At 38.3% G+C, this 15,472-nt stretch overlaps 1 protein-coding gene across 1 annotated transcript; it reads left to right on the top strand.

Annotated features, from left to right (window-relative positions):
• The first annotated feature begins 2,546 nt into the window (after window positions 1-2,546).
• Window positions 2,547-14,418, top strand: LOC122976473. Its single transcript, XM_044344978.1, has 5 exons — window positions 2,547-2,574; window positions 3,316-3,666; window positions 10,451-10,678; window positions 13,817-14,020; window positions 14,306-14,418. Exons 1-5 carry the CDS (start codon window positions 2,547-2,549, stop codon window positions 14,416-14,418), a joined length of 924 nt encoding a protein of 307 aa, XP_044200913.1.
• The last annotated feature ends 1,054 nt before the right edge of the window (window positions 14,419-15,472 follow it).

Genomic DNA, 15,472 nt, shown 5'->3' with positions numbered 1-15,472 from the left:
GAATCATATATTTTTATACATGCATATTCATATAAACATAGTTCTATGATGGTACAGCAATGCACAGAGAATTTTATTTTGTAATGATGTTTAAAATCAGTTTGGTAATTTCTGCACTCTGTACTGTAGAGCTGGACAACTGTTTTAGCTGTTACAGTTATAACAGTTGCTCCTCCCTGTTAAAACTTGTCACACATTTTATTTTAGCCGCTTTCAAAAGTTTCCCTCACGTCATGTTCTGCATTTCTTTGTGGTTTTCACACTTAATTGAGCAGCAACTTGACCAAAGAACTAACAGAGAGGAAACTAACCAAGATAAGCAAAGACTCTCTAATGATTCATTTACTTCTGCTTTTCCTGTTCAGTAAAACTGCATTAATGTTCACAGCTTCAATACATTCTTGTTCCTTCACTGAACCTTCAGACTGTACGATGTTCTGTCTCAGTGCACAGAGAGATTAACTGTAAACAGCAACTTTGTAATGTAAATTCATTATATGTAATTCTAAGAAAAAAACTTTGTATTTGGACTTTGATGCGTGTTTTTAACCCAGGCATGATTCAGTAATTATGTTATGAAAGTCATATACTAGAATTATAAAGTGCTTAAAAAGTAAATAAACATGGAGAGAAAGAATGATACAGAACAAGTCTGTCAAGTTTGAATGAGGTGAAAACAACATTGATGTACCACTGATCTGCTGCTCTACTCCAAAAAAGTTAGTTAAATATGTTTTTACTCATTTTCTATTTGAAGGATTTGTTTGATAACATATAAGAGACACATTTCAGGCGTTTACCTTTTTTAAAACTACAATGAACAAGGATAACAACAGTAGAAACTTGGACTATAGCTGAAACACTCAGCAGTAACAAATGATAAAATACTGTATTCCAGTTCAATTCTAGTTAGATTGATGCACGATGAGGAGCTTTGAATGACAACAACTGCAAATAAAATAATATTGATGCCATGATCAACTTTGTCTTATTCACTGATTCTTAACTTGTTATGAATCTGATTGTGGTTTCTGATGTGCTCTGTGTTACAGTGGTACAGGGTCAGAATGACTGGGGAGTGACTTACACTTCTACTCACATCTGTGCCTTGAAAGGATCAACAGTGGACATAAACTGCACCTACAGATACCCATCCAGAATAAATGATCATGATAATACAGTTGAGAAAACATTCTGGTTTACAAAGGAGAGTAATGATGTGTATTTGGATCTGAGAACAGACTCAGAGTATTCAGGTCGTGTTCAGTATCACTGTGATAAGAACGACTGCACTCTGAGAATCACAGACCTGAGAGAGAGCGACTCAGCTGAGTACAAGTTCATGTTCATAACAAACCAACCAGGAGGGAGATTTACTGGTTCACCTGGAGTCACTTTGACTGTCACAGGTAACATTTTCATTGGCAGATTTAACTGCATGTTAAATGGTTAATATCTTGGAAATAGTACTGTGAATGTTCGTGTGTGTCTGAACATGAATTACATTTCTGTTCTTTCTTCACATATTCAGATCTCCAGGTGCATGTGATCAGATCAACAGCCTGCAAAGTTCATACCTGTGTTCGGGCAGAGCTGAAGTGTCACAGCAGTTGTCATCTAGATGATCGTCCTTCCTACATCTGGTTCAACAATGGACAGGAAATTAGGACACAAACATCCTCTACTTATCCTGTCAACTTCTATCCAGCAGACAGCTTTTCCTGTGCTGTTAAAGGACATGAGGATTTCCCCTCTCTTCCAGTTTGTGAGTTTTCTTCACAGTCTTTCACTAACATAACAGCATCTTGTGGAGCCTTTTATCTAAAGTTCCGTACAATGAATTCATGTATTTCTAATATGAAGGTCCCCACTGCCTCACTTCTTATTGGATCCATGTTTTTCTCACTGAGCTCTACTGCTGTCAGTATCCCAACAACAATACAATCTGCTCTGTGTTACTGCAGAGAAAGACACAGTTTTTTATTTTAACATTTCATCCAGCCTATTAGACAAAATCTCTTGTTTCAAGGCTTTGACAACTAGATTCATTGTGTCTTCAGTCCCTCTGTGAAAATTACAAATTTCGCTCTAATTTTTCTTATGTTCAATAATTATATTGACCCACCTCTTCCATCAATAGTCAATTAGAGCCATCACTCCAGTCTTAACAACACATTTCACACAACACGTACACACACACACACACACACACACACACACACACACACACACACACCAGCAGTTATGAAGGAAAGTTCTTAAAGTAGATGAGGATTACTGCTCTCCTTTTCTCCTTCAGTGTGTTTACTGTCACTTGAAGATTTTAAACTCATACACAAGGAAGCAGGAAATGTAGTTTGTAATGTGTTTGATGAAATATAAACCATTTCAATATGTTCCACTGTGAAAACTTAACCTCAACTGGGGATGAAATGTTAAACATGTTTTTTTTTCTGCGACAGATGCACCAAAAACCTCCTCTGTGTCAGTGAGTCCCTCTGGTGAAATTAAGGAGGGCAGTTCAGTGACTTTGACCTGTAACAGTGATGCTAATCCAGCAGCTAAATACACCTGGTACAAGGTTATATCTGCACGTCTTGAAGTGATCTCAGGAGGCCGACAGCTTGTCTTCAGCTCCATCAAGTCCTCTGACTCTGGATATTATCACTGTACAGCTGAGAACGGGCTGGGCAGGAAGACATCTGAAAACACTGTGATAAATGTGAAATGTGAGTGAAACACAGTCTATGTTAAAAAAGCATCACGTAGGTGATGACAACTTTTTTCAGGCTTCATTAACCAGTGAAATATTTTGCTGATCAGACTTTCTTAGCTCTGCCTGCTTCACATTTACAATCATCAACACAAATATAAACTATTATTCATTCTTTCTTTCATGGATTTAAAGGAACAGACTCTCAAAATTTTATCCCTCTGAAAATTGAATATGTTCTTCCATTTTTCTTTGAGTTCTTAGACAAAGAGTACAACAATAAAAACCTCCAGAATTAATGGACCAAATCAAAAATTTAGTAACAAATATTCTGATGTCCCAACATAAAATTATACAATATGATAAATACCTGATAAAGCGCAATACTTCAGCTCAGTTATATTTAGCTTGATGCATGATAAGAAACTTCTGTGACAGGTGACAGCAGACAATCATATTTTGAAGCTGGTCCAGATTATCTTGCCCCCAAAAACATGTTAGCACTATGATAAACATCTTGTCTTAGAAGCTGATTGACTCATTATCAACTGATGTTATGAGTCTGATTGTGGTTTCTGATGTGCTCTGTGTTACAGTGGTACAGGGTCAGAATGACTGGGGAGTGACTTACACTTCTACTCACATCTGTGCCTTGAAAGGATCAACAGTGGACATAAACTGCACCTACAGATACCCATCCAGAATAAATGACCATGATAATACAGTTGAGAAAACATTCTGGTTTACAAAGGAGAGTAATGATGTGTATTTGGATCTGAGAACAGACTCAGAGTATTCAGGTCGTGTTCAGTATCACTGTGATAAGAACGACTGCACTCTGAGAATCACAGACCTGAGAGAGAGCGACTCAGCTGAATACAAGTTCATGTTCATAACAAACCAACCAGGAGGGAGATTTACTGGTTCACCTGGAGTCACTTTGACTGTCACAGGTAACCTTTTCATTGGAAGATTTAACTGCATTTTAAATGGTTAATATCTTGGAAATAGTACTGTGAATGTTTGTGTTGATATTTTGTGCATGTATAAAGATAAATGATATTTCTATTTCTTCACATATCCAGATATCCAGGTGCAGGTGATCAGATCAACAGCCTGCAAAGTTCATACCTGTGTTCGGGCAGAGCTGAAGTGTCACAGCAGTTGTCATCTAGATGATCGTCCCTCCTACATCTGGTACAAGAATGGACGGATAATAACAGAACAAACATCTCCTTTTTATTTGGGCTTTTTTTATCCTGCAGACAGCTATTCCTGTGCTTTGAAAGGACATGAGACGTTCTCCTCTCCATCAGTGTGTGAGTTTATTCCACGAGCATGAGCATAATCAGCAGAGTAACAGTGATAAATGTCAGGTTATGTTGTCTGCACTGTACAGCTGCATGAATATGATTGGATCATAAGATTAAAACATGTCAATATTTTTTCCTTCAGATGCACGTAAGATTCCTCTGGTGTCTGTGAGTCCCTCTGGGGACATTATGTTGGACAGTTCAGTGACTCTGACCTGTAGCAGTGATGCTAACAGAGCAGCTAAATACACCTGGTACAAGAAGAATGTAAATCCAGACCTTCAACCTCTCAGTGAAGAACCACAGCTTGTCTTCAGCTCCATCCAGTCCTCTGACTCTGGAGAGTATTACTGTACAGCTGAGAACCAGCTGGGGAAGAGGACATCTGAATACATCTTTATTGATGTGAAATGTGAGTCAAACAGTTCATTTAAAAATAAACATACAGCTGTTGGTCTTGTCAGCCTTGTTAAAAAAATATTAGGAAAGATTTTTCTGATCATGTCTGCTTTCTTCAGCTCTGCCTGCTTCACATTCAGTCTGCTGCTGTAGTTCACTGAGCAGCTCCAATACAACATGTTGTACTAATGCAACCCTTCCTCATTTTATAGTTCATTCATTTTGATACATCTCCTCCAGATGCTCCAAAGCTTCCCTCTGTGTCAGTGAGTCCCTCTGGTGAGATATTGGAGGGCAGTTCAGTGACTCTGACCTGTAGCAGTGATGCTAACCCAGCAGCTAATTATACCTGGTACAAGGAGAATGAAGAATCACCAAAAGCATCAGGACAGATCTTCACCATCACTGATGTCAGACCTGAACACAGTGGGAATTATTACTGTGAAGCCCAGAACAGAAGAGGACGTCATAACTCCACCTTATATCTGACTGTTGGATCAGGTAAGTTATGCTCATTGAACTTCACACACACACACACACACACACACACACACACACACACACATACATACTACATTTATTGATCAGCCTTTCTGTTGCTCTCAATTTTTAGGGAAATCAGTAATTATAATGAATATTATCAGGGTGATTCTGGTGGTCCTGATGCTGATTCCTCTGTTTCTCTTGAGTCTGTGGACGAGGTAAAATAATAAAAATTAAATACCTTCTTTTATTTTCTTATTAAAACATTTTCATAGTTTTTAAGTCATGAATTTCATTTAGTTAAATATTTCTTGATTTTGTTGAATTCAATCCAGGAAGAAGAAAACTCTGAGCTCCACCACTGAACTGAAAGAACCTGTAGAGACTATAGAGGTGAGAGAGAGACCTTATTGACAGAACTTACCCTAAAATACAGTTATGATCACTTGACTCATAAATGCACTCAAACACATTCATATTATCAGCATCAAGCTGTGAAGTGAATTTATATTTAAATTACAACTTGCAGAATGGAAAATCATAATGAACGCAATAGCAAATAATTCAGTTTTAAACACAATTTAATACATCATTAATAAAATCTAATTAATTGCAAGTTTTATGAATGAGTTCCATTAATTCTCATTTTGTTATCTCTCCCCATCAGTTGGACTCTTCTCTTGTGTATGAGAACGTCTCAGACTTGCAGGTCGTCACTGCAGCACAGACAGAAGACACAGAGGAGCAGGAAGACGTGGAGTAAAGTCCAGTCAGGCTGGAGCATCATGAAAGGAAGAAAAAAAAAAAAAGACCAACATCAGATTCATAGTAACAGTTATGAGAAGTACTTCACCTAAATTTCATGTGATTTTGTTGTGATGCAGTTGAACCAGAGGCTGGACTCACCTGATGGAAGCAGAAAGTAGTACAACAGTGAAATATGACAGTGGAGAGAGAGGCTGTAGAGGATGATGTGGATGTTTTCATGTTCAGTTTTCAGCAGCAGCAGCAGGTAGAAGTGAGCAGCACAGACAGTCAGTAACAGCATGTAGCAGAAGCTTTGAGAAGAATGTGCTGATGGCAGCTTGAACTGAATCATGTCGACGTGTCAAACATGATTGATTGTTTAGATCAGTTGAATGTCAGGTGGTGTGTGTGACTCAAATGACTTATAATTTACTGAATGTTCTGTCTGAACTAATGTGAGCTTAATTTTTTCTCTGTAGAGTTCGTTATATTACAGATATTAAGGATTAGAGCTGTTTTGCAAACTATTATTTTAAATGTATAAATACTGTAATCAATCACTTTTGAGGAATCCTGATTATGTTCTTGTGCAGTATACTGTATATTTACACACATCAAACATGATCTCAGTTCTATCACACTTTGTTGAATGTCACATTATCCAGATATTGCAGTGGCTGATTCACAATAAACAGACAGCTTCCACAACAACTCTGTAGTTGATACATGATTTCAGTTCCCTCTCACTGCTGCAGAGGGCGACAGCGTGCAGAAAGTTTCAGCTTTAAATAAATTGTTTTTATGTTTATTTTTCATTTTATGAATTTATTTTCCATCTATGAAGACAAATAAAATTTAAATCTGTTCTTTTGTTCTGACTTATTTCTCACTTTCCCTCTATTTTAGGATGAAACTTGTCACATTTTAATAGTTTATTATGATTTGGGATGTTGCTAAAATGAAGATGCACAGACACAGTTTGTATTGAAGAAGACCTTAATTGTCATGTGAGATGTTTATCACCTTTTGGTTCTATTTAATGTCTTTGGGGTCACTCAGGGAAGCAGAATGTGTGGCAGTTTACTGAGTATGAAGCCTTTTCAGTATAATAGTCCATATCTGTTAGTGACAAATGAAACTTAGCAAAAGTTCAGCCAGGAAGACTATCTTTTGCATGCTCAGGTCTGTAGTATTATTTCTCAAACAATCAGTCATTCCCATCCCTCACGCACGCTCACTTATAATTTCCTTGCCATTCCCCTGGGCATTCATTAAGACGTCAGCTGTTCACATCAGCTGGTCACATCTAACCAATAGCATGTTGACACTCCTTCATTGTCAGCGTATCATACTGCGGCTGTCTTTTTAAATATGTTTTCTCCCTCTCTGCCTTAGTGCTTCTATGGTGCCATTTTGCGCTCCCCACCACTTCCCATCACTGCTCAGTCTTTGCAGATTCATCATTGCATCACTTCATCAACCTCACCAGCCTTATCAGTCTCAACAGAAGTCATCAACCACCACCACCAGTCTCTAGACTCCATGGGGGGATTTATCTTGCTGCTGCTGAATTTAATTTGAAGAGTAAACAGATTAAGAGCAAAGACTAAAAGTAAATTTAAATGTGTCTAAACAATCAGTGATGGATGGTTAAATGTTGTTTCAGGGTTGTGATTCAGTATCTCTGATGTTTCACTGTCCTCTAGTGGTGAAGCTTCAGTGTTGCAGAGTCAGGCTTCATCACTGAGGTCTTCCTCCTGTCTGCATTGAAGGATAAGGGTGGTGATTTTCTATATTTCAGTGAGCCACACTGTTGCACTGGGTGACATGTTTTCTTTCCCCCAATAGCAATGATTACTGTAGTTTGTTTAGAAACGGCTCCAATGACTAATGACAGCAATAACATTTACAGTCTCTGGAGAGACTGCAATGTGTTTGCATTTACAGAGTTTTACTAGCTTGTTGTGCTACATATCACAACATCTTGACTTTGTTATGAAAGAGTAATTAACATAATACCACAAAGTTAATAAGAAATACCACTAGACACTTCTCTTTTTCTGTGTATTTCTCTCTCACACAAACAAAACAGTGAGAAATGACAAATCATGATAGTTGCACCACATGTCTGAAGATGGTTTTGTATGAAGCATTTTCAGTATAACAGTCCATATTTGTTAGTGACAACTGTAGATCACTGACTGAATCATTAACATACTTAGACACCTCGACTGTGAGCGTTTGTTCAACAACTGTACAACAAGGTCACCAATGTGAACAATCAACATTTCTGAAACTGAACCTCTAACTGTAATGTTTAATGAATTTAATGTCAAGAGTAAACAAATTAAGATGCAACTCACTCATAAAAAAGTGAAAACTAAGTAAATTTGCAGTACATCTCTTTGAACTCATGGTGGTGTATTCAATGTCTTAACATGCACTACAAGTGTGAGGAGATGCATCAAACCAACTGTCACACATCCGTCACGTGTCATGTTTGTTCTTTAGATAACGAAATGTGAAAAAGATAATAAAAATGTCTCATTATTTCTCTTTTCTCTTTAAATTACTAACAGGCCCAAACACTGGTCTCTTATTCTCTCTAACATAGATTATATTAACAGTAAAACTTGTTTTTAACTTATGTGTTTACTGTCTTATGTCTCCTCATGAATATTCATAATAATAAGAAAGAGGAACGAAATCAAGTCATTTAACATCCTGATATCTGACTTCTGCTCACAGATCACAGAGGACGAGCATCTTAACAGACAACTTCCTTCTCTGTTGTAAGTTGAATAGTTTACTGATATGATTATTACATGTTTTGTACATTATTTGATGTATTTTATTGACTCTGAAGCCTCACAGACAGATGAGAGGAGCAGCTATGAGTTTAACAGCAGCAGCGAGTGGATTTGTTGTCTTCCTTCTCTCTGTGTCAGGTACTGTATATCTACATTTACATTGTAGGACATTTAGCTCACTTATTCAGAGCAGCATTAAATGATTTTAAGAAAGTAAATATAAAATATCCCAGATCAGCACTTTTCTAGGTTTGATGTATGTGTGATGCAGTATGATGAATAACTTTTAAACTCTACAACACCAAACATTCACTTCTTCACACTTTAATAATATTATATTAAGATGTTCAGCTGTGTCTGTGTCATGGGTGGTGGGGGTGGGGCCTGGCTAATAAGGTTTGTCCACCCTCCCTCCATGGATTGTAAGAATCATATATTTTTATACATGCATATTCATATATACATAGTTCTATGATGGTACAGCAATGCACAGAGAATTTTATTTTGTAATGATGTTTAAAATCTTTTTGGTAATTTCTGCACTCTGTACTGTAGAGCTGGACAACTGTTTTAGCTGTTACAGTTATAACAGTTGCCCCTTCATGTTAAAACTTACTGTCACACATTTTATTTTAGCCGCTTTCAAAAGTTTCCCTCACGTCATGTTCTGCATTTCTTTGTGGTTTTCACACTTAATTGAGCAGCAACTTGACCAAAGAACTAACAGAGAGGAAATTAACCAAGATAAGCACAGATTCTCTAATGATTCATTTTCTTCTTCTTTTCCTGTTCAGTAAAACTGCATTAATGTTCACAGCTTCAATACATTCTTGTTCCTTCACTGCACATTCAGACTGTACGATGTTCTGTCTCAGTGCACAGAGAGATTAACTGTAAACAGCATCTTTGTACTGTAAATTCATGATATCTAATTCTAAGAAAAAACATCTTTGGACTATTCGATGAGTGTTTTCACCCAGGCATGATTCAGTAATTATGTTATGAAAGTCATATACTAGAATTATAAATTATAAAGTGCCTAAAAAGTAAATAAACATGGAGAAAAAGAATGATACAGAACAAGTCTGTCAAGTTTTAATGAGGTGAAAACAACATTGATGTACCACTGATCTGCTGCTCTACTCCAAAAAAGTTAGTTAAATAGGTTTTTACTCATTTTCTATTTGAAGGACTTGTTTGATAACATATAAGAGACACATTTCAGGCGTTTAGCTTTTTTAAAACTACAATGAACAAGGATAACAACAGTAGAAACTTGGACTAAAACTGAAACACTCAGCAGTAACAAATGATAAAATATGATAAACAACTGATAAAATACTGTATTCCAGTTCAGTTCTAGTTAGATTGATGCATGATGAGGAGCTTTGAATGACAACAACTGCAAATAAAATCATATTGGTGCCATGATCCACTTCATCTTATTCACTGATTCTTAACTTGTTATAAATCTGATTGTGGTTTCTGATGTGCTCTGTGTTACAGTGGTACAGGGTCAGAATGACTGGGGAGTAACTTACACTTCTACTCACATCTGTGCCTTAAAAGGATCAACAGTGGACATAAACTGCACCTACAGATACCCATCAAGAGTAAATGACCATGATAATGAAGTTGAGAGAACATTCTGGTTTACTAAATTGAGTAATAATGAACCTGTGGATCTGAGAACAGACTCAGAGTATTCAGGTCGTGTTCAGTATCACTGTGATAAGAACGACTGCACTCTGAGAATCACAGACCTGAGAGAGAGCGACTCAGCTGAGTACAAGTTCATGTTCACAACAAACCAACAAGGAGGGAGATTTACTGGTTCACCTGGAGTCACTTTGACTGTCACAGGTAACATTTTCATTGGCAGATTTAACTGCATTTTAAATGGTTAATATCTTGGAAATAGTACTGTGAATGTTTGTGTGTGTCTGAACATGAATTACATTTCTGTTCTTTCTTCACATATTCAGATCTCCAGGTGCAGGTGATCAGATCAACAGACTATCAGTCTTATACCTGGGCAGAGCTGAAGTGTCACAGCAGTTGTCGTCTACCTGACCATGCTTCCTACATCTGGTACAAGGATGGACAGGAAATCAGGAGAGAAACATCTTCTTCTTATTCAGTCTACTTCTATCCAGCAAACAGCTTTTCCTGTGCTGTTGAAGGACATGAGGATTTCCCCTCTCTTTCAGTTTGTGAGTTTTCTTCACAGTCTTTCACTAACATAACAGCATCTTGTGGAGCCTTTTATCTAAAGTTCTGTACAATGACTTCATGTATTTCTAATATGAACGACCCCAATGCAGCTCTTGTTATTGGTACTGTTGGGCCGTGGCTACAAGTTTGGCTATCAGCAATAATTAATGATTATCAAAGATAATTGTTAATTATTAAAATCAATAAAATTATTAATAAGAATTAATAACGGGGCACCACCCTGGACTCAGGGAAAAAGATAGCCAATTCAGTCTCAAAGTGTACTAATCTATGAATTTGGGACTTTGATTAATAATTAATTTAATAACTATAAACAAAATCACCATATCAATAGCTAGTAAAGGTTGAAGGATTTGGAGTTCTTTACAGAGCAGAGGTTGGCAAAACTCATTCTTGTGCAACATTAAAACAGACAACAGGTATATCCAAAAGCATTTATTTAACAAAAGGGTAAAAGCAACACACAATACTAATCTAGCTAAGTGTACCTATATACAAGTGTGAATGTGTGAGTGTGTGTGTGTGTGTGTGTGTGTGTGTGTGAGTGTGTGAGTGTGTGAGTGTGTGAGTGTGTGAGTGTGTGTGTGTGTGTGTGAGTGTGTGAGTGTGTGAGTGTGTGAGTGTGTGTGTGTGTGTGTGTGTGTGTGTGTGTGTGTGTGTGTGTGTAGGGAAGACAATAGCAAGATGGCTGCAGTCACCTGGTGACTGAGCACATGGCATGTCGACACGTTGGCTGATAAAGGGAACTACAGGGATAAAAGGCCAGACCATGTGGTGTCTTGAACCACATGTGCTGCCTGAACCAAAGTTTGCCAAACTAGGTTTTAACCTCTTAACTGTGTGGTTCTCTATTCAAGGCCAATTGGTGTATACTAAAGGTGCCAGGTTAAGATGAGGTTAGTTGCATGCAAGGCCTAGTTACTGGATGTAACATGTGTTAAGCATGCTATCGTTAACCTAGCGGTGTGGCTATGCAGTAGCCTGACTATAAGCAACAAGGACATCACAACAACAGTTCAATGTATAACCTTAACCAAATCAATACACGTACAGTACATTGTTTGAGTTAAACATTCTTGCTTAGCCGTACTATGCTTCACTGTGTTGCTAGGCTATGCCCAGTTGTTACCAGTCCATGAAGGAAGAGATGCTTTGTGGTGTCCTGCTTTGTAGCTGGTGAATCCATGGGTGAGTCAGGCTGAGAAGGCTTTGGCTCTGAAGCTGAAAGATGCAGGCGTTGCTGGGCAGACAGCACTCCAGTCGTGCAGAGGGCCCAGGTCACTCCTTGGTGTAGAGTTAGCGGCAAGCTAACTCCATTCCGCGGCTCCTGTACTTGTTAAACTGGTCAGCAGACTTGTGTGTTAGCTGCTGGCACAAGGAAACTTAGTTTCTGAGTCTTAGGCAGGCTCTCGCGTCTTCTGCCGTAAAGAAGAAAGTGTGTGTCTGCTGTGAGCAGGCCACACAAGAGAGCAGAGAGCTGCTCCAGCAGCTGCTGGAGGTGTGAAAAAGAGCAAGGAGCTGCTCCTGCTGCAGCTCGTGGAGAAAAGAGAGAGATAAGAGGGGAATCTCTAGTTTTGATAACCTGGATCCATGGGTGGAGCTTCACACTTTGGGTGCGAACCCCCAGGGCTCAGGTTTCTTGGAGTCTTGAAACATGTGGTAAACTGTGGTCCACATGTAGTCCCAACAGTACCATGTTTTTCTCATTGAGCTCTACAGGACTTCTACTGCAGAGAAAGATGTAATCTGAACAGTTTAGAAATATTTCATCCTGCCTATTAGACAAAATCTCTTGTTTCAAGGTTTTGACAACTATATTCATTGTGTCTTCAGTCCCTCTGTGAAAATTACAAATTTCGCTCTAATTTTTCTTATGTTCAATAATTATATTGACCCACCTCTGCCATCAATAGTCAATTAGAGCCATCACTCCAGTCTTAACAACACATTTCACACAACACGTACACACACACACACACACACACACACACACACACACACACACACACACACACACACACACACAAATGCACACATACACACACACACACACACACACCAGCAGTTATGAAGGAAAGTTCTTAAAGTAGATGAGGATTACTGCTCTCCCTCCTTCAGTGTGTTTACTGTCACTTGAAGATTTTAAACTCATACACAAGGAAGCAGGACATGTAGTTTGTAATGTGTTTGATGAAATATAAACCATTTCAATATGTTCCACTGTGAAAACTTAACCTCAAGTGGGGATGAAATGTTAAACATGTTGTTTTCTGCTGCAGATGCCCCAAAAACCTCCTCTGTGTCAGTGAGTCCCTCTGGTGAAATTAAGGAGGGCAGTTCAGTGACTTTGACCTGTAACAGTGATGCTAATCCAGAAGCTAAATACACCTGGTACAAGGGAACATATCAAAATCCTGGATTTATTGAAAATCGACAGCTTGTCTTCAGGTCAATCAAGTACTTTGACTCTGGATATTATTACTGTACAGCTGAGAACGGGCTGGGAAGGAGGACATCTAAAAACACAATGATAAATGTGAAATGTGAGTGAAACAGTTTATGTTAAAAAAGCATCACGTAGGTGATGACAACTTTTTTCAGGCTTCATTAACCAGTGAAATATTTTGCTGATCAGGCTCTCTTAGCTCTGCCTGCTTCACATTTACAATCATCAACACAACTATAAACTATTATTCATTCTTTCTTTCAGGGATTTAAAGGAACAGATTCTCAAAATTTTGTCCCTCTGAAAATTAAATATGTTCTTCCATTTTTCTTTGAGTTCTTAGACAAAGAGTACAACAATAAAAACCTCCAGAATTAATGGACCAAATCAAAAATTTAGTAACAAATATTGTGATGTCCCAACATAAAATTATACAATATGATAAATACCTGATAAAGCGCAATACTTCAGCTCAGTTATGTTTAGCTTGATGCATGATAAGAAACTTCTGTGACAGGTGACAGCAGATTTATATTTATATATTTATATTTTGAACATGTGATTTATATTTTGAGCACTATGATACACAGCTTGTCTTAGTAGCTGATTGACTCATTATCAATTGATGTTATGAATCTGATTGTGGTTTCTGATGTGCTCTGTGTTACAGTGGTACAGGGTCAGAATGACTGGGGAGTGACTTACGCTTCTACTCAGATCTGGGCCTTAAAAGGATCAACAGTGGACATAAACTGCACCTACAGATACCCATCCAGAGTAAATGACCATGATAATGAAGTTGAGAGAACATTCTGGTTTACTAAATTGAGTAATAAAGAACCTGTGGATCTGAGAACAGACTCAGAGTATTCAGGTCGTGTTCAGTATCACTGTGATAAGAATGACTGCACTCTGACAATCACAGACCTGAGAGAGAGCGACTCAGCTGAGTACAAGTTCATGTTCATAACAAACCAACCAGGAGGGAGATTTACTGGTTCACCTGGAGTCACTTTGACTGTCACAGGTAACATTTTCATTGGAAGACTTAATGTAACTTCAAATGGTTAATATCTTGGAAATAGTACTGTGAATGTTTGTGTTTATATTTTGTGCATGTATAAAGATAAATGATATTTCTATTTCTTCACATATCCAGATCTCCAGGTGCAGGTGATCAGATCAACAGCCTGCAAAGTTCATACCTGTGTTCGGGCAGAGCTGAAGTGTCACAGCAGTTGTCATCTAGATGATCGTCCTTCCTACATCTGATACAAGAATGGACGGATAATAACAGAACAAACATCTCCTTTTTATTTGGGCTTTTTTTATCCTGCCGACAGCTATTCCTGTGCTTTGAAAGGACATGAGACGTCCTCCTCTCCTTCAGTGTGTGAGTTTATTCCACGAGCATGAGCATAATCAGCAGAGTAACAGTGATAAGTGTCAGGTTATGATGTCAGCACTGTACAGCTGCATGAATATGATTGGATCATAAGATTAAAACATGTCAATATTTTCTCCTTCAGATGCACGTAAGATTCCTTCAGTGTCTGTGAGTCCCTCTGGGGACATTATGTTGGACAGTTCAGTGACTCTGACCTGTAGCAGTGATGCTAACCCAGCAGATAAATACACCTGGTACAAGAAGAATGTAAATCCAGACCTTCAACCTCTCAGTGAAGAACCACAGCTTGTCTTCAGCTCCATCCAGTCCGCTGACTCTGTAGAGTATTACTGTATAGCTGAGAACCAGCTGGGGAAGAGGACATCTGAATACATCTTTATTGATGTGAAATGTGAGTCAAACAGCTTATTTAAAAAGAAACATACAGCTGTTGGTCTTGTCAACCTTGTTAAAAAAATATTAGGAAAGATTTGTCTGATCATGTCTGCTTTCTTCAGCTCTGCCTGCTTCACATTCAGTCTGCTGCTGTAGTTCACTGAGCAGCTCCAATACAACATGTTGTACTAATGCAACCCTTCCTCATTTTCTAGTTCATTCATTTTGATACATCTCCTCCAGATGCTCCAAAGCTTCCCTCTGTGTCAGTGAGTCCCTCTGGTGAGATAGTGGAGGGCAGTTCAGTGAATCTGACCTGTAGCAGTGATGCTAACCCAGCAGCTAATTATACCTGGTACAAGGAGAATGAAGACTCACCAAAAGCATCAGGACAGATCTTCACCATCACTGATGTCAGACCTGAACACAGTGGGAATTATTACTGTGAAGCCCAGAACAGAAGAGGACGTCATAACTCCACCTTATATCTGACTGTTGTGGCAGGTAAGTTATGCTCATTGAACTTCAGACACACACACACAC

The sequence above is a fragment of the Thunnus albacares genome, chromosome 3 (genome assembly GCF_914725855.1).
Source record: "Thunnus albacares chromosome 3, fThuAlb1.1, whole genome shotgun sequence".
NCBI lineage: Eukaryota > Metazoa > Chordata > Actinopteri > Scombriformes > Scombridae > Thunnus > Thunnus albacares.
The sequence above is the reverse complement of the archived record's forward strand: the minus strand, read 5'-3'. Positions and strand labels throughout refer to the sequence as shown.

Bases quoted from the DNA above. Each gene is read 5' to 3' on its own strand.
- LOC122976473 (XM_044344978.1), top strand. From the start codon at position 2,547: ATGCTAATCCAGCAGCTAAATACACCTG. The intron at 2,575-3,315 runs GTACAAGGTTAT...TTACAGTGGTAC, and splicing joins CCAGCAGCTAAATACACCTG to AGGGTCAGAATGACTGGGGA. The intron at 14,021-14,305 runs GTCGTGTTCAGT...TCACATATCCAG, and splicing joins AACAGACTCAGAGTATTCAG to ATCTCCAGGTGCAGGTGATC.